The 24,254-nt window shown below is 47.0% G+C and overlaps 1 protein-coding gene and 1 long non-coding RNA gene across 4 annotated transcripts in view; one reads left to right on the forward strand and one right to left on the reverse strand.

The window, feature by feature from the left end:
* The window catches only part of Prkch (protein kinase C eta), a 211,941-nt gene extending 199,594 nt beyond the window's left edge, over positions 1–12,347 (forward strand). For both annotated transcript variants that reach the window (XM_006992732.4, XM_076550877.1), the window contains exons 13-14: positions 10,031–10,174; positions 11,066–12,347. In XM_006992732.4, the coding sequence (XP_006992794.1) occupies positions 10,031–10,174; positions 11,066–11,212 (291 nt within the window). In that variant the 3' untranslated portion in view covers positions 11,213–12,347. The remainder of the gene's footprint in view (positions 1–10,030; positions 10,175–11,065) is intronic.
* On the reverse strand, positions 693–8,839 carry LOC121822383 (uncharacterized). Of its 2 annotated transcripts, none has more exons than XR_006063447.2 (5): positions 8,356–8,839; positions 7,550–7,826; positions 7,392–7,458; positions 2,948–3,163; positions 693–2,214 (listed from the first exon to the last, which is right to left on the reverse strand). It is a non-coding gene; the product is annotated as an uncharacterized LOC121822383 (long non-coding RNA). The 2 variants fall into 2 exon arrangements; XR_006063446.2 differs by lacking the exon at positions 693–2,214 and adding an exon at positions 2,412–2,755.
* Positions 12,348–24,254: the final 11,907 nt, after the last annotated feature.

The raw sequence follows: 24,254 nt of genomic DNA on the forward strand, positions 1-24,254 counted from the left end.
GTGGAGCCTGCCTCATTGGCCACCTTGCCGGAGCCTGGTTCCGGGGACTTTGGCCAACCTAGATAATAAACATGAGCACAAGTACATGACGCCAGCGCTCCATCGCTGAGACACCTCTGACCTTTATCAGTCCCAGCCAACACAGACACATGGCCTGGGTGAAGTTCCTAAGATGGCTTGGGTTTCGAGAAAAGCTATGTTTACAAAACACAGGACAGGCAGGTAGCACTGACTAGGGATCAATATGTGCGCGTGCCAAGGCGGCTGGGTTCCCGTCGCAGGCTGGGAGACACAGCCAGCCTTCTGCCTCAGATTGAGCACAGTTCCTGCCCTATTGTGGGGACAGGAAGACAGCAGGGCACCGACTGTACTGGAGTTTGATAAGAGGAAATGAAGCAGAGTGCACTGTGCCTCTGGGGAGAGCTCACAGAATATCCTGGTAGGTCAGTTGGTTGTAACCCGCCAGGTGAGGCATCGCCCCGAGTGCCCACTTCTTTAGCTGCTAAGTCAGGGAATTCAGCTGCAGCAAAGTTTCTTTCTTTCTCTTTCTTTCTTTCTTTCTTTCTTTCTTTCTTTCTTTCTTTCTTTCTTTCTTTCTTTCTTTCTTTCTCTCTCTCTCTCTCTCTCTCTCTCTCTCTCTCTCTCTCCCTCTCTCTCTCTTTCTTTCTCTCTCTCTCTCTCCCTTCCTTCCTTCCTTCCTTTCTCTCTCTCTCTCTCTCTCTCTCTCTCTCTCTCTCTCTCTCTCTCTCTCTTTCTTTCTTTTTTTAAAATAAAGCCCATCCTACCCAAGGAGTGAGTAGCACTTATAGCAAGGAAATATAGTTATCTTTAAAGTTCCAGCTCTCCTCTTCCAGAATGTCAATGACAAATGGGAGAAGGAAAAGAGAGATTATAGAAGACGATTATAGACTCTAATATTGACACAGACCATAGGACACAAGCCTTGCTTCCCACCCAGTACTGTAAATATAAATTATTAAAACAGAACATTATTCTGGCTCACACATTTTCAATCAAAGTCCTGTTCCCAGAAAAAGCCCTTCCATCACTTAATGGCATTGAGTGAAAAGGAAGACAGGGACAGAGGCAAGAAAGGGGAGAAAGGGGGGGGACCTTTTTTTTAAAACTTACTTTGCCTTTCCTTATGATGCATCCCCTCTTGCGCCCCTCTGAGCTTTCTTCTCCCATCTAAGCTGCCTGACTCTGGCCAACAGCCCTCAGCCATGGGAAAATATGAATGTGCCCCTTTATCATCTCTAACAAATCAACCTTCAGTTCCTTGTGGTGAAATCGGGTGGTCAAGCTGAAGGACGCTTCCGGTTCTCGGAGGAGGTATGGCTTTGCTTCCCTCTCTCATCCCACCCTCTTACTGGGATGCACGTCTCAGCCACGTCACTGGTGGCACGGAGGGAGAGTGTCACGTGGTCCCAGAGAGGATGTGTGCTGAGCACTGTCAGTCTTCACCCAGGCGAAGTTCCAAGGGTTAGGCCACGATTCCTAACAACCCAAGTTCTTCCCACAGTCCACTCCAGTCCGGAATCCAAGGGGAACATTTGGTGGCCTCCAGAGGAGGTGAAATATAGTGACACAGAGCAATGGGTTCTGGTGTCACGTGGGCCTAGGTATGACTCTCAGCTCTACCGCTTCCAAACCACACGGTTGGATAGATTATGGATGGGCCTCTTCCTCAGATTGACAATGTATAAGGGAGGAATAATAAGCATGGTTGCTCTAGGGTTGTGTGTTCGGAACGTGAAGCATTTAACTCACTGCTGGGTGTAATGAAAAAAATGCTAGCATGCTTGTATAAAAATGGCTGCCACTCACTAAGCAAGGACAGCTAAAAAGGAAAAGAACAACTCTGCTTTCTTTTCTCCATGCTCTCCACTCCTGCAACTGCCCTTTCCTAAACAAGCATGGACACCTGGCAGGGTTGTTCTTTGCCGTATGTGTGTGGATTACCAGACCCAGCCTAGCCAGTAAATCCCATGCAGGTCCAATGTGAGCAAGCCAGAGGGACTCTCTTCTGGCTCACCCAGTATTCTATAGCAACACCATGCCACATGACAGCCTGCTCTTTAAACATTGCAGCTGGCTTCCGCAGAACTATTCCGAAAGTCCATTCTGTGCCCTCTCCATCCTGCCTCATCCCATCCTTCTCTGTGGATTATCCTCAGTTCCGTCTCAGGTGTGAGCTTCGGCCTCTGTCTTCTCCTGTGGAAAAGTGACATCAACATCAGGTCACCGTAATGGCTGTCCTCTTTCATGCTGCCTCATCCGCTAACTCACACACCCAGCCTTGTTCCTCTGTGACCACTCTGAGGTGGACTGTGTTCTTGGCACAGGTCATTTCCAAGATGTGTGCCCCCCCCCCCCCCCCGCTCCCCACCTTCATCACCATTGAAGGGGTGCAAAGGGACAAAGTTGGCAGCTGCTCCTCCCAACTGGGTCAGACTCTTCCAGGGTCAGAAGCAGAAGGTATGTGCCTGCAGCATGTATACACGGGGCACATTTTGTCAGCCTCTGGGTGGCCTTCAGGCTGTGTGCCCATAATGAGGTTGGCCATCGTGGCAGAGAGCCAACCTCTGGTTTAACACCCTGTGTTCCTTCTCTGTCTTCCTTCCCTGGAACTCCCTTTAGAGCCCCGAAATGCCTTCCCTTCTGTCTCAGAGTGGCTCCCCGGAATACTGATAGGAGAGTCTCAAGGCTTGATTTCCTTCCCTTCTGCCAAGCCTGTCTGCCCTTTGTTTAAGGTCTGAAATGAAATGAAAGAAGAAGGTCATTCTGTTTGCCCAACAGCCAAATCCAACTAGGAACTAGAACATACAGTGTTTTCTGACTCCTTGGAGAAAACGTTATTGTCTAATTGCTCCGTGGATGTGACTAGCCCTCTTCCCAAGAAGTCAGACATTTTGAAGTAGGATAAATAATTATTGCCACTGCTTACGTTTTAATGGATTCCAAAGTACATTTGGATCCGGTTGTCTCGGTTCATCATTACACAGGGCTAGTTTAAACTCCGTCATGTAGAACAGCACCACACTGATACCTCCACAGATGTATTCAGCCTGCAAGACGTGGTCAGACCTGCACCAGACGCCACTTTGACCAGAAGCTCCATCTGCACCTGTTGACCTCCACGGGAATCTCATTTGTGCTGGTGCTGTGGACGAAACGGCAACATTCGGCCCCCAGTAGTTACATTCTTGTTTTTAAGTTGAGTCAGAACGGATTTGCTGTCAAACTCGTTTCTCAAAGAGCACTCCCGTCACTCCACAATTGAGGTCTGGGACTGGGAGAGCAGAAACGTGTCTTGCTCTCTTTCCAGGCTGGCCAGACAAGCCTCAGTCAGGGTCAAGGCCGACCTGGGACTTGAGGCCCTTCTCTTGGAGGCTTGAGGGAGAACAAGATGGAGCTACAGAGGATTTGAAACTTAGACTCCCATCTGACGTCCCTTGAGGATTCCTTTGTGCCAGGTGCTTCACACCGATGTTGCCATGTGCTTATTGTAACATACAAAGTATAGGGAAACCCCATTTGACAGCTGAGGCGTCAGAGTTTCGGAGAAGTTAGTGTGTGTTCAGGGCCACTCAGCTCCACAGGCTGGAGCTGATGCACACATACAGGTCGAGGACAGCAAAGCCTAGACAGCTGCCCTCTGCAGCGCGCTTTGTGTATCCTTCCTGCTCTGCAGGCGTTCTCTCAGGACAGGCTTTCCCAAACCTGGCCAGCACCACCCAGGACACCTCACTGTGGAGCTGCCCTCTTCCTGTAGACTTTGTCGGGGACCTGGGACTTCCCAGTCTCTCCACTTTCCTTAGGGAATGCAGGCTGAGTCTGAGACACACACACACACACACACACCGCCCGGCCTCTCTCTTCTGCTCTTCTGCCATCCCTCCATCCTGACATTTACATTTGGGATGGACCGGCTTCCCCAGGCCCCTCACTCACTCCCCACAGTTTACCAAGTGCTTTGCTTGGCTCTCTGACCCACCTGCTTCCTTTGGTAAATGTGTGCAGACTCCTGCTTTGCCTTCCTGGCAGACTTTCCCGTTTGGACCATGGTCAGGCAACAGGGCAGTGGAGGCGAGGTATATTTTAAGAACAACCTGAGACATGGACTGTTAGCTTATTTGAGTTAACATTTGAGTCCATTAGGGACAGGAACAAGTGGGGATGTTTTCTGCTAAAGCATCGAGGCTGTCGCCAGTCACAGCAGGCGGCCAGGGCTTCCAGACACAGCTCCAGGACAGCAAGCCCCTCCAGCCTCCAGCTCTGCCTCCTGCAGAATGTGCTGTGACCCACACGAGGCCCAAGACTGGTGGAAAACACTTTTTTAACTCTCCATCTCTGTCTGAAAAGAATAGCTACATGGGGGCTCTAACCCACTCCTCCCCAAAGTCTTATCCCTTAGTGCCCACGCCATTACCTCCTCTTTACAATGGTTCCTGTCCTAATAGTCAACCCTTTCTGGCTTCTTCATACCCAGTTCCTGTCTCCTGTCACCTTGGATCCCCATCCCCATCTCAGAATGAGGCTTATTGGTATTCAGTAGCCCAGGCTAGCCTCAAACTTGCATCAGTTCACCTGCCCAACAGCCCTCCTGAGTGCTGGGGAATTAGAGGCATAAGTCACCATGCCCAGGAAGAAATCTCCTCTTCCTCTATTCCAGGGGTCAGAAGCCATAAAAGTTAGCAAGTGACACCAGCCTCATGTGTGGCAGTATGTGTGTGTGTGTGTGTGGTGGTGGTGGTGGTGGTGGGGTGGGGGTCTCATGCCCACCCCTGACCCTCAGGCTATTCCTCTGAAGGAGTGCAAATGTTGGAGACACCCCATAATCCAAACCTGGCCTTCGTGTAATGTGGCATTTCCTGCTTTTTGAATGAGAATTGGAATTATTGGAAATCACACAATGTGGATTGAATAAAATGGTCTCAATTCTGTTTATTTGCCTCCCCTTCTCTCTCTCCCTCTCATTCTTCCGTCCAAGCATCTTCCTGCCTCCCCAGCTTTACCCCTTTATCCTCACATGTCACTGAGAGACCTAACCCCAGCCTGCACCCCATTAGACATGGTTAGTTGTCTCTGTGTGGGTGCTTTATAGCTCAGATACAAAACTCAGCGTGTCAATCACTCAGATTTGGCAAGACATTGAACTCCTTAATTAAACTAAACAATGAACAGAGAGGTTCTCCAGATTCATATGCTTAGTCAGGAACTGACATGGCAATGGTATTATGCGTGCCAACATGGAAACCATGAGCATATTGTAAGAGGTTGACATTGGTTTGACATCAAGTGTTGGGGGGTGGGTAGCCAAATGAGGAGCATTACATGAACCATAATCATCAGCCTTACAATCAATGACAAGGATGTCATCAGGACTGGAAACCCTTGTTGGGCAGGCAGCCTTATGTAGGGTTGTGGCAGCGTGTATGCAAAGACATGTGCTTCCAGAAGAATCTTCGCGGGTAGTTCTTGTTATCAAGGGCTCTTTCACAACCTCCCAGCTTTGGGAAGGTTTGGCACAAGTGACTCCATTTTGATTCGGACAACTTTCATAATCTCAAGGAACACTTGTTTTTGTATTTGTTCCCCTGACTCCTGCTGTTGATGCCACCGTTAACACGAATGCTGGAGGGCCTGCCTCTGGGACTCCATGGCGCTGCCCTGTCACACAGTCTGAGGCGATGCCGTGACTTTAGACTATCCTTCCACTTCGCCTTAGGCATGTTTCTTCTTTAAAACCTTCTAGAACTTGCTCCCAGCTCTCCCTCCCCCTTGACCACAAGCACTGTGGTTTCTGAACTTGCCCGACACTTCAACTGTTGGTCTCAGCCTCCCGACTACGCTCCCCTCTCCCAGTCTTTACTTATCCATCACACTGTGGCCAGTCTTCTTGCCTCCTCAAGCACTTCAGATAAGTCAGACTCACCGCCTACACACATCCCCAGCCATCTCCATGTGCCAGCTGTCCCGGGCTATATGCACTTCTCTTGGTACCTCAGGTGCTTGTGTGCATCGGGGGGGGGGGGGGGGGGGGGGGGGGGGGGCTGACATCGGGGTGTGGTCAGGCATGATTATCTTCTTCCTCCTTTCACACGTGGATCCTGCCACGCTCTTCATCTCATCCAATGCTACCTCTTTCTTGATGCTGTTGCTTGCCTTCCTACTGCCAGCCCCCATGCTGTTGCTCAGGCATCCCCCAAGCTCTCACAGAACTCTTTTTTTTTTAAATATATATATATATATATATATATATATATATATATATATATATATAATTTTACAATACCATTCAGTTCTACATATCAGCCACGGGTTCCCCTATTCTCCTCCTCCCACCCCCTCCCCTTACCCCCAGCCCACCCCCCATTCCCACCTCCTCCAGGACAAGTCCTCCCCCGAGAACTGCGATCAACCTGGTAGACTCAGTCCAGGCAGGTCCAGTCCTTCCTCCCAGACTGAGCCAAGCGTCCCTGCATGAGCTCCAGGTTTCAAACAGCCAACTCATGCAATGAGCACAGGACTTGGTCCCACTGCCTAGTTGCCTCCTAAACTGATCCTTTTCAGCGCATCCAGGGTGTGTCCTAGTTGGCTTGCCTCTTCTCTTGATTTGCGCCATGATGGAACGATATTACCCTTGTCTCCTGCACACCCCTAAGCTTAGTGCACTGCCTTGCGTTCACCAGATACGATATAGACTTTGTAAAGGTGATGGGGGATTCTTCTCTCTTTGTTTAATTGGAATTGTTTCTTGATAATGTCTTAAGTATCATGTTTGCATCATTTCTACCCCTTCCTCTTCCCCCTCCAAAGCCTCCCATGTTCCCCCACACTCCCTCTCACATTCATGACCTTTTCTTTAACTAGTATTGTCACACACACACACACACACACACACACACACACACACACACACCTCAGTTGGGCGCATTGAGCTTTGCTCGTATGTGCATGTGTTTAAGGGTACTCACTTAGGATCGAATAACCTAGCTGAGAACCTATCCCTAGAGAAGAAGGATCCTTCCTTTCTCAGCAGCCACTGAATGCCTGTATCTCTTACCTAGGGGTGAGGCCTTGTGAAATTTCTCCTATCCACTATGGCATGTCACATTGTCACTATGCAGGTCTTTTTAGGCAACGTCTGTCTGGAAGACACTATCTCATAGCAGGCATCCCGGTCCTCTGGTTCTTACATCCTTCCTGCCCCCTCTTCAGTCCTTTTTCCTGAGCCTCTGTCTGGGGTTGCAGTGTAGATGTATTAGCTGGGGTTGGACACCCCAGGGTCAGTTGCTCTCTGCATTTGGACCAGTGGTGGACCTCTGTGGTAGTCTATCTCATGGCAAAGAGAAGATTCTTTGACAAGGACCGAGAGCCACACTTACCAGACTAGGTTGGTCAGATTTTCATTAGATGGAGGATGATTGTGTCTAAAGAGCTCAAGTCAAGATGCTAAAAAAAAAAAAAATCAAGGTTATGGGACTGGAGACACAACAGTTAAGGGTGTGTACCCACGTTCCCAGTACCCATGTAGGCAGCTCACCACCACCTGTCGCTGCAGCTCCCGGGTATTTGATGCCTCTGGCCTCGGCTGGCACCTGAACTTGTGTACACTAACCCACACAGAGATACACAGATATACACATAAATTAAAAATAAAATATGTTTAAAAAAATTTCAATCAATATTATTCCAAAAGATTGATCAGAATCCCGAGAGAAGGTGTTCAACAGCAGCGGGTCATACTGCCCACAGAGGTGTCAGCGCCGGGAACTTGTCTCCTCATCCTCAGACAATGCTTCTCGTGTGCTCACTGCTCCCTGGAAGTTCAGATTCAGAGCCAGGGCCAGGGAAGAATGCACAAAGTCAGTCAGCAATGCTTCTACCACCCCGACACCTGGAATCCTGCCCTGACTCCCTTTTTCAGAAGAACAAATTGCACCCACATATTCCCAAGACATACTCTGCTCCCATCAGTGGCAGGCCTGGGAATTTCCCACAAGCCATCTGGGTCTTCTTCTGTGATCCTTGTTTCTCAAGTTTCTTTTTTTTTTTTTTTAAATTTCATTATTAGTTGATATTAAGCTTTTAGACTTGCAGCTGCCTGTGCATTAGTGACTGTACCCCACTAACATTCCCATAGAGAGAATCTACTCTCTTTTTTTTGGAAGACATTCTCCCATCTTCCCGGAGAAAAAAAATTATCAGTATGAACTCCTTTGCACTTACGTAGCAGAGTCACTTACATGCATTTCTTAAACCCACAATGACCACTGTAAATGTCTGGGGTATGAACTGCTGTGATTGGACCTGTGTCTATTTGAGAGCTTATTTTATTTTGGGTCCTACCTTGAATCCAGCACCCTAGGTCTTCTAACTCTTTGTCACTTGGAGAAAGGAGAAGCCATCGGGGTCTTCATTCTCTCCTGGCTCCCCTTTGACACTCTTTTAGCATTTGGCAAAGTAGATGCCACGGGATTGCTGTCTGCCGAGGCTCTTTGGCCACCCCTTCCCTTCAGCTGTGATCCTTGTCCTTTGAGCCAACACTGGGAGCTTTATGTGGCTCCCTGGCATGACCCGGGTGTCACCTTCTTCTATGCCTGCATCAGCAACAAGATTTTCTTTGAAAAATCTTTAAGTTTACTCGGTAAATTCAGCTCCCAACAGTTTCTGTAAACACAGCATTACTTTTGTTTTGTGCTCACAAAGTCTAACTTGAAAAGGTTATCTGGGGACTGTCAAAACTTGTCGTTCGTCTATGTTTAGATAACTTGATTTAGAGTCCAGAGGTGGAGCTCGATGCTAGGGTATTTGCCTCACCCACACAAAGCCCTGGGTCTGAACCCCAGCACTGGAAATTAAGATTGGAAGAAGCACAAAGAAACTTGATTTAAATAAAGCCACAAACTTTTTGCTTTGTTTCTCACACATCTGGGGTGGAATTCGGCACCTTGCCATGCTGGGTAAGCACTCTGCCACTAAACCACACCCAAAACCCTTTTGTTATTGCTCTGTGTTTGAGACAAGGTCTCACTGTATAGCCCAGGCTGACTTAGAATTCACCACCTTCTTGCCTCAGTCTCCAAATGGGGTTACAGGCACGTGCTACCACCATGCCCAAACCAAACAAAACTATTTATTTAAGTTCAGCGTTTTGCTTTGTTTTGTTTTATTTTAATGGGAAATCATTTGAAATTAAAAAATGATATTCTGGCCCTGAAAAGTGAATTATTCTCCAAGTCCTTCATTAAGAAATGATCGAAACACCAAGACCATTTGTAAGAAGCAGAGGAGTTGGCCCAAAACGCCTAAAATATTTCTCCATTTATACGAAGATGGAAGATTTGTGCTTTTGGCCTATGCAGTCACACATTCTCAATCTATAAACTCATTTCAAAACAGAAGAGGGGCATCTTGAATGCAGAGAAGGTTCCTCTTGAACCATAGTATCTTAGCCACAGAAAGACAGGCAAGCAACCAACTTTTAATTTTTCCTAGAGCCCAGACACAGAAGTGTTCAGAGTTTTTCACCCTTGCTGCCGTTGTAGAGATCTCAACAACAATGACCCTCACATCTCTCTGTGGTCTTAGGAGAGAGCAGGAACCCTGGCCAGCGGAGCGGGCCTCAGAACAATGGTACAGCTGTTCCTAAAAGTAGCCCCATTCAGGATCTGCTTGCTGTCCACAAGGAAAGACACGCTAATTCATAAGGAGCTGCCTTTCTCTACAGGGGAAAGAAAAACACCTGGTATTTACAGAAAAGAAAATTGGACCCTTCAGGCTTCTTTTAGTGGCTGTGCCTGAAATGGCAGTGAGGAAGGCCAAAAATCCACTCAGGCAGTCTCGACGTTAAGGCATGATTCATCCAGCCTGCGCTGCCCAGGATGGAAAATCCAGCTAGTGAAGCAAGACCAGCCAAAAAAACCTCCCAGGAGCTCCTTAGTCAGGGCCGATGCCTGCTGTCTTGTGATGTGGCTGTGTGTGAGTGAATGAATGACTCTCTCTTTCTCTTGCCCTCTCTTAGTTCATGACCAAGAACCCCACCATGCGCTTGGGCAGCCTGGCTCAGGGAGGCGAACACGAGATCTTGAGGCACCCTTTCTTTAAGGAAATCGACTGGGCCCAGTTGAACCATCGCCAACTAGAACCGCCTTTCCGGCCCAGAATTGTGAGTGTCAAGGTTATTGTACTACTTTCTCCCTTTTCTCCAGATGATCGAAGTCCATGGAAAAGCTGGGATGACAGAGTGAAGGTTTGCCGGCCCCTCCTGCAGAGGGAGACTGGGCGGGCGGCCCCAGAGCCAGGCAGATCTCTGTGAGTTCGAGGCCAGCCTGGTCTGCAGCGTGAGATCCAGGACAGGCACCAAAGCTGATCTCTAGCATCAGTTCGTAAAAGATGTCATTTACACAGTTCTTCAGACCAGAGTGAGCTTAGTCTGCACCAGTTCGTCAGGTTTGGGCTATCCAGCAGCCGAGGGAACGTACCAGCTCCAGCCCAGTGGGGTATATTGTTGCTGACCAGTAACAGGGCAATCACTTTTGCTCTAAGCTCAGCAGCACCGTGAAATCACCTGAGAACCTCTTCTCACACGTGCAGAATGTGTGCAAACAGTAAGTGAGGGGAGCATGAGTTTACCCAACTCCCGGGCAGATGTGAGCAGGCATGCCCCCTCAGTGAGGCCTTTTGGAAAGCAGTACCTCAGTGGAATGGAGGATCATGGGTGAGTGAGTAAGCAAGTCTGGGTGATCACATTTATTCTTTAGCCTCCTAGTCTAAGGCTGTCCCACTTGGCAGGACTTGGTGACTAGAGGGTGGGACATGGGATGAGTGACTTGGCAGTTGGCAAAGGCCATAATAATACATGTGGTGGGTTGACCATAAAGCACTGCTTAATCACAGCGGTCAGAACCATAAACGATGCTGCTGACCGATGCTGAAGAGAGTTCTCTGAACTCCTTGGAATGGGCTGAGTCCCATGTGAGAGGCGAAAACCCCAGGTACATATACGTACAATTTGACCACGGTTTCCTTTTTTTTTTTTTTTTTTTTTTTTTAACAGAAATCCCGAGAAGATGTCAGCAATTTTGACCCAGACTTCATAAAAGAAGAGCCCGTTTTAACGCCAATTGATGAGGGACATCTTCCTATGATTAACCAGGATGAGTTTAGGAACTTTTCCTATGTGTCACCGGAATTGCAACCATAGCCTTATGGGGAAGGAGAATCACGGGAGAATGTGGATTTTTTTTCCAGGAATTTCTTTTGTGGGAATTCCTTAGCATCCGCCTTAGAATACCACCTTCACCTTCAAGGAGCCAATGTTCACAACTCCTTGAAGGGTGGAGCTTCAAGAGAGCCACTCTCTCAAGACCCAAGGAGTCATGGTACATTTCTGTAGCTGAGACTGAGATAAGATGTTACAAAGATGTGCACTGCTCAACCCATGAGTCTACACGGCTATTTCAGGCTTGGGGTAAATGACAGAAACCGGAAGGAGAGATGGTGGGAAGAATATAGTAGAGCCTAGAAATTATGAGCCAAACAGGCTTTTTTACTTCAAGAGACAAATCTAGACTTTCTGTGGACCACTTTACACTCGTCTTTAAGCCAATATTGCAGTCTGCAAAAGACTAACTGCCAATGAAGAATTGAGAGGTCTCTCTAGGGAAGTGAATGGCATTCCAAGTAGAATGACTTACTCTGAAGAAACAGAAGATGGACGTCCTTCGAGCTCCCAACCTAAAACCCAATGTTCAGAAGGAGGTTGGACATGGTGACAACTGTCAGTGTCTTGAGCCTCTCGTTCCTCCTTTCAGTAACTATTTATTGAGTGTCAGACAAGAAGGTGCCATGATCAGCAGAAGTGTGCGCAGCGGGGTCGCCTTCGTGATGCTTTTCTTCATTCCGGGGTCCACCGAATGGTGTCTGCATTCTGTGAGAAGCCTCTTCACATTGCATAGGTCTGTCTTCTGTGTCTGCACATGCTCTCTTGTTCCTAGAAAGGCCCTTGCCACCGTAGTGTGGCCAACAGGCAGGCTTCTGTTGCATGCCACCTGCCAACTGGTGGGATCTAATCACACCCACGCCGTCGCAGGCTGACTCACTGGTGAACTGCACACCATCCACATCCACGAACACGGGTGTGGCTGATCCATCGGCGGTCTATTTAAGTTATGTTTTCAGAGACAAAGAAGGTTGTCTGATAGACACATTAATAATTAAAAATGGATCTTGTAAATGAGGCTGGCGGCAAAGACGTACCTTTTCATGTGTAACCATATATACAGTTGAAAAATTTTATCTGACTGAAAGGAAATAAAGGCATTTTGTAGCAAAAGGGAGTTTTGTGTAAGGAATGCTTTGTTCTCTCCCCGACTCAGAGAACAGATTTCTCATCAGACTAAAAAGCCTTTTCACGGATATTAGAACCCAAGACTGTAGGCAAACTCTGGAGAGGAGGCATTGACGTAGCTTCTTAAACCCCTGAAAAGGGTGTGGTCTATCTCACTGATCCATACTTCTACCTGAATCAGGACAGTGAATTCTGGGTGTTGCAGCAGACTAACCCTCAAAATCTCAATGGCTAGACGAAATGTTCATTTATCATTCACATGCAGCACATTCTGTGGCACTCTGTTTTTTTTTTTTTTTGTTGTTGTTGTTTTGTTTTTTTGTTTTTCCAGACAGGGTTTCTGTGTAGTTTGGTGCCTGTTCTGGATCTCGCTCTGTAGACCAGGCTGGCCTCAAACTCACAGAGATCTGCCTGGTTCTGCCTCCGAGTGCTGGGATTAAAAGCGTGTGCCACCGCTACCTGGTGGCTCTCTGTCTTCTAATTGTGCCCTCTTAAAAGTAGAGCCTCTAAGGTCCATGGAGCAAGAAGAGAGAAGAAGGAGATGCCCGCTGCTTAACCACCTCCTCAGAAGAACACAGTAACCTCTCTTTACATTTGATTGGCCAGATCATGGCATCCTTAAAGATGCAAACAGCCTAGGAGAATTAGGAAACAGCTGGGCCCGTACCACAGGCTCCATCATGGGTTCTTTTTGGCATTCCATGATTAGAAAAATTTACTTCTGCGTGAGTAGAAAATCGATGAGCCTTCCTGCAGATTTATTTAGCACAGTTCAGGAGCTCTTCATGCCATGTCTGTGTAGTGGGCAGGAGTAAATACTGCAGTCGTCTTACAACTGAGATCAGAAATGACCAGTGAAGCGGGGTTTATTGGTTTCCCAAAAGTCTTGATTTTGGGAAAGGGATGCACCTAGATCTAAAGCTTTACATTTTACCCACAGTCTGCTGGGGGAGGGGTGGGGGCTCATTCTGACTTGGGGCTTCTTCGTCTTTATGCCTAACATTCATTATGGTTGGCTTATGTCAAACCAGTTGTACAAATTTTAAGTGCATTTATTTATTTGTTTGTTTATTTAAGTGCATTTATTTATTCCATGCTCCTATGAAGCAAGTACTCTTATCTTAATTGTACAGATGGGGAAACTGAGGCATGACACAGTCTCTCTCTCTCTCTCTCTCTCTCTCTCTCTCTCTCTCTCTCTCTCTCTCTCTCTCTTTAATACCTTGTCCAAAGTCACACAATAAAAGCATTTTAGGGCCAAGATGGGGACCAAGTAGTTTTTGTCCAGAGTCCTTGCTTTTAGCACAAATTAATAAGGCTTTTCAATTAAGATCAATTGCATTTCTCTACCTTGGTGGGGTCCTAAGAGCAGTTAAAAGGGTGTAGTCTGGGGTTCACTGGGAGCAGGAAATAAGCTGCCAGCCGACAGGAAGGTGTTAGTCATCCCCTGCGCAAACTTATAGATCTGCAGGGGAGACGGCTTAATTTGCAATCAAGGGCGGAGCTTCTCACCCCTGATTCAAGGAACTGGGGCAGGCCCAGGTGATGCAATAGTGACTTCAATTTCCCCATCTTCCGGAAAAGGGGAGAAAGAAGAAGTAGTCTGGGTCACATTGGGTCTCATAAACTCCATTTGAACCCCTGGGGGTAACCTCTGAGTGTTAGCAGTTTACAGTCTTTTCCTCCTCTTGGAGGTCCGTCTATATTTTGGTAACTCTCGGTTCCCCTCTCATCCACTGGGCTGGAGCAACAGCCACAGCAGCCGCAGGAAGAAGATCGGTGTGGACAGCCACCTGGCAGCCCGTGGCAGCTGCATGGTGACAGCCACCAACCCGGTGTGACATCACTGCAGAGAGAAGAGCACTACCCACCACGTGGTCTTCAGTATCCCAGCTGCACATCTGTCCTTCACCACCTCCCAAGCCAGCAGCCTAGACCTTGTCCCTTTGTGTTCGGTCTTACCCTGATTGCTTCATCTGGCACTGTTGACCTAAGCCAACCAGCCCCCTGGGATGCCCCGGCTTACAGGCATGCTGGGTCATATAATTCCTCCCTTTGTATCATCTGAAGACAAGAGTCCGCTCCAACCTCGGCCGTCTGTGCAGGAAATGAGCCGACTAGTCATAAGTTCTTCTGGAAGCGAGCCCTGTGGTCACAGGTCGCTCTGGGCTGGGCTGCAGGTTAGAAGAGGAGAGCCAGAGCACAGCTGTGGACAGAACTCTGTTGGCTCCCTTTCTTCCTGTGTTGAATTAGAACCAAAGCTGAGGGTGCCCCTGGGCTTCATCCTGTCCCCACCCCACCTCCACTCCTGATCATCTGTCTTTCCCTTCTCCAGCCCCCTCCTCTTGGCTCCCTCCAGTTGGTTTGCAGAGCCCAGCCTGCTACACAGCCAGTTTCCCAATCAGAACATCTTAAAACCTTCATCTGTGTGTTTATTCTGAAGGTGCCTTTGGAGCTCAGAAATGTCAGCCACCTTTCCCATGTATCTCTGCCTCTGTCACCATGCGGTGAGCTCCTGCCCCAGCATGGACTGCCTAGGAAAGACACTACTCTCTGCCATGGGAGGCCAGAGGCCCCCAAGTTAAGAGAACAGGTTTAGTGGGGGGTACAGACCTGTGGGCTGAGCCCACACTCACCTGATGTTCTTAAGCAAAGGGAGTTGTAAATGCCTCAGTGGTCGATGTAAAGCATTTAGTTAGTGCAGGGACAGTGAAACTGCTCAGTGTTAGCTGTCATCACTACCGGCTGTTCTGTGGTGCTTGGGATGTCCATTGGAAAATGGACAGGAGTGTGGTGATATTGTGTTCCCCCAAATATTGTATACCCTAATAAACTTATCTGGAGTCAGAGAACAGAACAGCCATAATATTAAACATAAAGGTTAGACAGTGGTAGCACATGCCTTTAATCCTAGCATTCCAGAGGCAGAGATCCATCTGGATCTCTGTGAGTTCAAAGCCACACTGGAAACAGCCAGGCATGGTGACTCACGCCTTTAATCCCAGGAAGTTATGGCAGAAAGCAGAAAGGTATTATAAAGAGTGAGGACCAGAAACTAACACTGGTTAAGCTTTTAGGCTTTTGAGCAGCACAGTTCAGCTAAGAGGCATCCTGTCTGAGGAAATAGGATCAGCTGAGGAATTGGTGAGGTGAGGTAGTTGTGACTTGTTCTGCTTCTCTGATCTTTCAGCATTCACCCCAATACCTGGCTCCAGGTTTTTTTTATATTAATAAGACCTTTAAGATTTGTGCTACACAGGAGGAGTACCCACGTTCTTCACATCCATCTCATACAGATGTGGAGCCAGTTCCAACTTAAGGGGATTCTACTCTTCTGCTTGGCTTCAGAGCCGCCTCAGCTGACTAAACCTTCTGGGGAGTTCTGAATGAAGCCCAGTGGATATACATGATCAGTTTTGCTTCAAACACACCTCACTCTAAATCAGCCAGGCCAAGAAATGCCCATGGTTTTCCTCGGTGGCTTTTTCTCTCCAGTATGACAGGAATTCTTTTGCCCTATTAGATTTAACTACAAGATTCATTTAATTCACTTCTGACTAACTAGCACAAGGACCACACTCATCTTGGGTACCTACTGGACAACCTATGGATGGTCACTCAGCATGCTGTGCAGCCGGTGTCCAGCAACGAAAGTATATTCAAGATGTTCAGTAAGTCTGGCCATGCCCAAGAGTCCGAAGCCAGTGACAGAGACCCTTCGCCTCTCTGCTTTAAGCAAGCTATCTGAAGATCTGTTGTGACACAAGAGTCTCCACAGGCCCGTAGATTCTTCTGAACACAGCCCTAACTGTCCCTGCCACATGTCATCTGCCCTTCCAGATCCCTCCTGCAGTGGCCTGTCTTATGCCACCAAGGCAGTCATTACCCGACAGAGACTTCATTCTTCCAGCGGCTTGAGCCAGAGCTGGAAGAATTTGGGAGGGGCAAAGGGAAGGTTGTGCTAACTCCAAGTGTAGACAAGTTCAAGTGGGTTGCCGAGAATCAGACAATCTGTAGCAACTTTTCAAATTTAGAAACCAGGGAAAGTCTAGGAGTCATCTGACCGGACAGTGCCAAAAATACCCTGGATGACCTCTCAAGGTCTTGCAGCCTTGAGCTCTACTGGCTAACAGTAAGCAGGTGGCTGTGCCCCACCAGCCTTTCCTCCCTCATCGATAATTTCCCTGTCATACTTTAAACCTCCACTTGGATTTGCTCCTTATCCACCTCTGGGCAAGCTTTATCCCTTAACTCATGTCCACATGCACCCTGCGCTCTCTCTGTCTCAAGATTCTATTTAGACACACTCAAACCACTCATTCTCATGGTCACATGCTCACCAGGACCTCTTGCCCAGTTGTTTTTCCTATTTTTCATGTTTACCTGGGCACAAAAAAAGAAAAGAGAATTAGAAAGTTAAGAGGAGCACAAGAAACTAATCTCCCTTGGTAGGTGATGCTAACAGCAGTTGCTAGAAGAGAAGATGGGACTCCAGTACGCTTGCTCTTTCTCTAAGGCATTGGTTCTTAACATGTGGGTCATGACCCCTTTGGGGGCGAACAACCCTTTCACAGGGGTCACTTAAGACCGTTGGAAAATACAGATATTTACATTATGATTCATAACAGTAGCAAGATTACAGTTATGAAGTAGAAACAAAATAATTTTATGGTTGGGGGGGTCACCACAACATGAGAAACTATATTAAAGGGTCATAGCATTAGGAAGGTTGAGAACCACTTCTCTAAGGAAAAGGTTTTGCCCAAGAAGAGGGTGGGGTACTCACTGATAAAATGAACCACAGTCCAGGGACTGGATTTTATAAGGCATTCAGATGAATGCTGACAAGTTGCAAGACAAGAATTATTTCAACAATGTCACTGAAACACTGGAAGAGATGTTGGTCAGTAGGGAAGACTAACCACTATTTCAAAAGTCATGTTCCTGTATGTCTTTATTGTGGTGGAGAGTTGGGTATGGTGCATTCCACAGTGAAAGCATGGAGGTCAGAGGCCATTTGAGGGAGTGAGTTCTCTCCTTCCACCATGTGGGTTCTGAGGACCAAACTCTGGTCATCAGGCTTGGCACCGGACATCTTTACTGTCTGAGACACGTCAATGACCCTAATCTCATTTCTTTCTCTTTTGATAACTCCTGGACCACTTGCACAAGGATGAGTGGTGTGTTTCCTGTGGTTGAACTTGAACAACACAAGTCACCAAGTCTCAACTCATTTCCTTGTGGCCAATGTGGATTAGAAGAGCAGTGGTACCCAGCGTGTGGTGATTAGCAGGTTAATGTCAGTCAGAAGTGGGGATTCTGGAGCCTGGAGCCAGCCCTGCTCCCCTTGGATGAAGACCAATTTCAATCCTTCCTTTAATCTTACTTGAGACTTCAAGCCTTCAATATTATAACTGTTGGACTACAGCCTCCCTAGTTTATGAGTTTACTCTCTCTCTCTCTCTCTCTCTCTCTCTCTCTCTCTCTCTCTCTCTCTCTCTCTCTCTCTCTCTTCAAGACAGAGAGTTGATGCCCAGAAAGCACACTAAGCTCTGGCCCTGCAGCCCTCCCCCTTGCAGACAAGTTTGTAGTGTGTGCCTTAGCAGGCAAGACAAGCCAGCCTAGGTCCATGGGAAGCCTGTCCACCACTCACTCAGGAAACCTATAAAAATAAGAAGCCCACTTTGTCCTGGGGATTTGAAAGCTCGTTTCTTCAGGATGTTCATCCTAATGATGCTCCTTTTTTGGAATTTGGAAGGAATGCACTCTCTCTCTCCATGGAAGGCCCCATCATGCTGTCTATAGCACGATGCCCTGTGTCTTCCAAGGCTCTCTCCAGTCAGTGTCGCATGGCTCTTTCTTCCAATAAAGCACCTCTGGAGGGCAACCTCATGTCAGCCTCCTTCCAGATACTTGCTGTTTTAAATTGTAACAATAACTAAACACAAAAATGAAATAACATAATAAAGTACTAGCTTATTTCAAAACTATACATTTCCTTCCAGGAAATTCTGTTACAAGAGCCAATGAACCTGGAGAGTCACTCATTCATTAAACTAGGAGTCACTGAATATTTACTCTATTCCAGGCATAATCTACTTGCTGGATGTAACCTAGAATGACTCAAAATAAATAAATTAATGCATAAAGAAATAAAGTAATTTTAAAAAAAATCTCCCCAAGATCCCTGTATTCTTGGAAATGGGATGACCATAAATGTGACATAATAGTTTTTAAGATTTTTATATTATTTTTACTTATGGGCATGTGTCTGCATGTATTTATGCCCCTGTGTGTGTAAGCGTCCGCAGAGGCCAAAAGAGAGCAGTGGATTCTCCTCGAGCTGGAGTTACAAACACCTGTGAGGCATCTGATATGGGTGCTGGGAACCAAACGTCTTCTGTAGGAGCAGCACATGCTCTTAACCATTGAGTCATGCCTTCGGCCCCCAAATGATGTTCTTGACCAGAACCTACTAAACAGCAAGGCATCTTTGTTTAGATTATTGCCTCCATCTTGTCCTAATCTAATTAGTGTCTTCAGATACAAATGCAGGTTACAGTCTGTGCTGAGGAAAGTCTAACAAATAAACATAAGCTATTTTGGGATCTGAAAAGGTTCATCTTAGGAGAACATGGTAGCCATAGGACTTGGGAGCACAAACAAAATAATTAGGCAGAGCAAAACATGATCGGCCAATATTACTAATAATTATCTACCTATTTCTAAGTTACAGGGACACAAGAAAGGGAAGATGATCACTGTTGCTACCAATGTGAGCTCTAATGGAAATGCAACAGGAGCCTGTGGCTACCAAATAAAAACCAGCACGCCACCCTCCAGAGTGGCAGGAATTGTGTCTCAAAAGAGCCAGAGGGCAAACCCCACTGAACATGGCCTTGCCTTGACCGTGTCTAGAAAAGGGAACTCCATTCTAGGTGCCATAATGGAAGACGATGAAGCCGCTGGACCATGTTTCTGGGATAGTGAGCTGACTGACAGCAAGCACAAGCGAGAGCTAACTAGGGTTAGTCTCCGGAGAGAAGCAAGCTGGCATCACAACTCCCTAGAAATGCAGTGCCACTGGACCCAGGAAGGGGCTGTTCCCCAATAAGTCCATTGTGGGTTAAAAACACCCTAAGTACAAAGTGTGTCTAGGCCAGCTAACCTATGGAACATCACTCTGCAGGAAGCATTGATGGGTCACAGTTGACAACTGCCACCGTCCAGCGTCTTAGGAAAGTGTCATACTACATACTGCTGGCTTGTGAAAAGATCAGAATTCAAAATGCCAATTATAATTTCTACCGACTGTCTATCATTTTCCTACCAACTTAAAGTCTCAACTAGTAAGTGAACCCTTTGGTGACCCAGGACCATCTGTATGGGAAAAGGGTACCAGGGTAGTCCTTAAATAAGTCTAGAGAGCAGAATGATAATAAAATAGGAATAATTTTGCAATCATAAATGGACACAGGAGTCATCGCAGTGCTGACTAAAGGGTCTTTCAGTGAGTGGCAATGATAAGAGATGGTGACTGGGTTCTGACAGTTTGGATCCCTAAGTGCTTAACATGAGCCCACAGACACCCCTCGAAGTGTATTTTGAATGATCTAGGAAGAATTGCTATTGTTATTACTTTTGTTTGATCCTATGGAGACTATGACCAACTTTTGTTCCTGTAACATAATCTGGCTGCTGTGGTTTGGATCTTTCTGCTGTTGTTGAGACAGGGTCTTACCATGTAGCCCAACCTTGTCTTAAACTTGTGACTCTCTTGCCTTGGCCTCTTGAGATGCTGGGACTGCATTTATGGGCCACTAGGCATGACTTTGTGGTTTGCATTTTGAATATTCCCCATGGGCAACGGCCATGACTTTGTTCCCAAGGTGGTACTATTGAGAGGTGAGGAGGTGGGTCTATGAGAGGAAGTTAGGTCATTGATGATATGCTCTTATGGGGACATTGGGACCCTAGTTTCTTCACATCTTTTTTTGCTCCTGGCTTCTAAGAGGTAAACAGAATTCCTCTACCATGTGCTCTGGCTGTAATGTACTGTAGCTAGAGTTTTTCTGGTCCTGCCTGGCCCACAGTCAGGACAAATCTCTCTAGCCTGCCAGTCCGGCAGCAGCTCAGGCCCACCCAAGTAAACACACAGAGACTTATATTGCTTACAGACTGTATGGCCATGGCAGGCTTCTTGCTAACTGTTCTTATATCTTATATTAGTCCATTTCTAATAGATCTATACCTTGCCACGTGGCTCGTGGCTTACTGGCATCTTAACATGCAGCTTGTCATGGTGGCGGCTGGCAGTGTCTCCTTCCGCCTTCCTGTTTTCTCTGTTCTCCTCTCTGTTAGTCCCACCTATACTTCCTGCCTGGCCACTGGCCAATCAGTGTTTTATTTATTGACCAATCAGAGCAATTTGACATAAGACCATCACACAGCAATGTACCATACAAAGCAGCAGGCCAGGAGACCATGGATCGAAAACCTCTGAAAATATGAATCAAAATCAACTTTTCCTCTTTAGGACTTGATTCATTTTGATTGTCTGTCATGTTGATGGAAAGCTAATTGGCACACTGGTCTATCCTGGCTGTGCTGCCTGCTACACAGAAAGGGGCTGGCTTAATTGTGTAAGCCCTAGAGTTAGAAATGGGGGCACATCAGGATGCAATACAGATTATGGAATTCGTGTTAGTACAAAAACGAATATTTTCAAAGCGGTACCCAAATGTCTGATGGGAGTCCTTCTGAGAGAAGAGTTTGGCATCAGTGGATATGGGCAGACTGTCTCCTGGGTGAGAATGATGGACAGGAGCCCTTTCCCAACCCTTAGAAGCTAGCACGCCACAGTCTGGAATAAGCTTTGCAAGCATACCACAACTGCACTGCGGACCCGAGCGGGCTTGGAGCTGGCCCCCCATCGTGTTTCCACTGGCCACATGCCCAAACCCCTGCTGCTTCACTGTACCACACAGTCATGAGTCTGGGCTCAGCATTGCCGGCGGAACCCAGCAAGTGTATACACAATGCTCCACAAGGAAATCAAGCAAATGGTGGCAAGGGCCCTCAGCCCCCCAGCAGGAGGAGGAGCATCCTGTGGATGTTAGGAAACCCCCGAGGAGGTTCACACCCATTCGTTTGTTCCTGGTGCTTGACTGCCTTCTAGGCACAAGGGAAACACCTCCCTACCAGTGCAGAACTCCAGGTAAAGATCTGTTTGGGGGGGTGTGTGTTAAAAGAAAGTCCTGCTCTGGGCTTGAAGGGAAACGTGGCTTTTAGCATGAGAGGCTGGCTGTAGGCACTTGCTCCATTTTCTAGTGGTTTTCTGATCTACAGTGGCTGGTGCCGCCGCGTCTTCTCCCAAGTTAATGTTTAGTGAACTCAATGGTAGCTTAAAGTCAGTGGTGGTGGGAATATTTACACTGTGGAAATGGGCAAGTACTAAAAAAATGAGGACCTTTGTTACTGTTGTTACTTCAGAAAGCTTAACAGCACGTCCCTGGGAATTGTCAAGTCGTGAGGAAAAAATCATTGTCTTTGTGCTCTGATGACTAGCAGTGAACAGAGGGGCCTACACTCAAAAAAAAAAAAAATTCATTTACGTTCCAGGCAGAACTGGATTTGGCCTGGCTCTGCTCTACCAGCTGCTGCCAGTGGGGCCTGGGGAAGGCTGGATATTGAAACCGCTGGAGACTTAGTTTCCTTGTTTATAAAATAACAGCACTAATCACCCAAGAGGAGGACCAGATGGGGCGATGCCCCTCATCATTTCCTGAACGTAACTCCCTCTCTGGGTACTCGTTCCAACAACAACTGCCAGAGACAGCGAGCATAGCCCTTGAATCATAGATTTTTCTTAAATGTAGCAAGCATTTCTAGACACTTCCCTGCCTTGTCCTCATACCCCACTGGCCAGTTTAATCACCACATGACCCTACCTAACACCAATTCTTAGACAGGGCAAATGGGAGCCAAGTCATAGCATTCCAGAGGCACTGGAGCTCCTGCCTGGATCAGTGAGATTATGAAAGTTCTCCAGATGATTCCAGTGTAGCCAAAGCCTAGAACTAGAGTTTTCAAGTCTGAGTCTTAGACTCATTATGGTGTTAGCTTCCTGGGACTGGCTATAGAAGGGTTCTTTCTCCCAGAGAACAAGGATGGAACAAAGTCTAAGATGGACGAGTGTGAAGAGAATGGAGGAGTACAGTCAGCAGCATGGCCCATGGTCTACATTTCCAGCTGGAGTCGGTCCTGATGCGAGGAGTTCATGGGAGAAAGTAGAGGCAATATACATGCAGCTCCCGTACCCATCAAAGAAGCTTCTTTTTGCAGCAGATGGAGACCATTGCAGAGACCCACGCTGGTCCAAATGCAGAGAATAGGTGGCTGTGTGGGTGCCCAGTAAGCTTATCTACGATTCAACCTTCCACCTAAGACTTGGGAAACATTGCAGAGGAGGAGGCAGAAATATTGTAAGGGCTGGAGGGACCAGGAAGTCTGCTGCTAGATTGTGTCTTCTAAACATGACAGGGATGTGATGTACATTCATGAAGTCTCGATAATACGGTTGCCTTAACAATACCTGTCCAATGGCAACACCAGTTGATAAGCCAATGAGGATGGGGTCAATTCCATAAGGCATCACCACAAGATGAAGAGTTACAGGCAACTGATGACTTCTAACAGAGGATGAATTAGTTTTCTCCAGGGACAAGCTCCTGGAGATGGGTTGTCCAGTTCCAAGTAGTCAGCCCTAAACACACGTATAAGAGCAACACCAAATGGACTGTGTGTGTGTGTGTGTGTGTGTGTGTGTGTGTGTGTGTGTGTGTGTGTGTGTGTGTGTGAAGTAATCATAATTACAGAAGAAGAGATCATGAACTCCAGTGAGGACGTGGGAGGAGTTGGCGAGAGGAGAGGGAGGGATAGGAATGATGTAAATAAAATACTTATAGATGAAATCCTCAGCACAATTTAATTTAAAAAAATAGAAGTGTTCTCAGAAGTTAAAATACATGGCTGTTTGGAAATGAAGTCTTGAGTGAAGCTTTGAGGAAATGGACCTGTAGTAAAAGGCAGGAAGCAGAGAGTTTAACAAAAAAAACAAACCCACAACTTTTGCCACCCACCTCAAAGAGTAAGACATGGCCTAGGGGGGCTTCTCTGGTCATCTTGCATGCCACTATAGCACCCGACCAGGCCCTGTGAGGACCGCCATGTGCTGTGGAGCAACTGGGCAGTCACAGGCTCAGCAGCATCCTCTCCTGGGCCACACTGCCTTCTCAGGATGTCAGAGCCCAGCTGGGATTCCAAGGACTTGTTCCTGGGGATCCCTCGGATTCAGGGACTGCCAGCAGCAATGACCAGTGCATACCATGGGCCCCAAAGAATATGAACGTGGGAGTCAGAAGACGTGGATATAAAACCTGACTGTGCTTTTACCCTGCCCTGCTCCTAACCCCTGCCCTCATCAATTAAATGACAATAGAGGATGAGTGTCTCTTACACAAAATGCTTGAGACCAACAGTGATTAATGTCTGGGGAGCAGGCATTTTTATCATCCACCAGATATGAAGAGGAAAAATAGAATGACTTGTAAACCTCTAGCTCTCGGTACAAATTCCAGTTATTTTTAGCATAACTAATTTTAGCATAAGTTTTACAAGTGGAATCTTTATTTTTTAAGTTTTATTTATTTAAAAAAATAAATTTTATTTAAAAAAAATGTTTAGTGTGTGTGTGTGTGTGTGTGTGCACGCACACACACACACACACACACATGCACATACATACCATAGCTCATGTATGAAGGTCAGAGGACAACTTGAAGAATTCCGTTTTCTTCTTCTACCATGTGGGGTCCAGGGATCGAACTCGGGTCTT

This window comes from Peromyscus maniculatus, chromosome 14 (assembly GCF_049852395.1).
Source record: "Peromyscus maniculatus bairdii isolate BWxNUB_F1_BW_parent chromosome 14, HU_Pman_BW_mat_3.1, whole genome shotgun sequence".
NCBI classification, from domain to species: domain Eukaryota; kingdom Metazoa; phylum Chordata; class Mammalia; order Rodentia; family Cricetidae; genus Peromyscus; species Peromyscus maniculatus.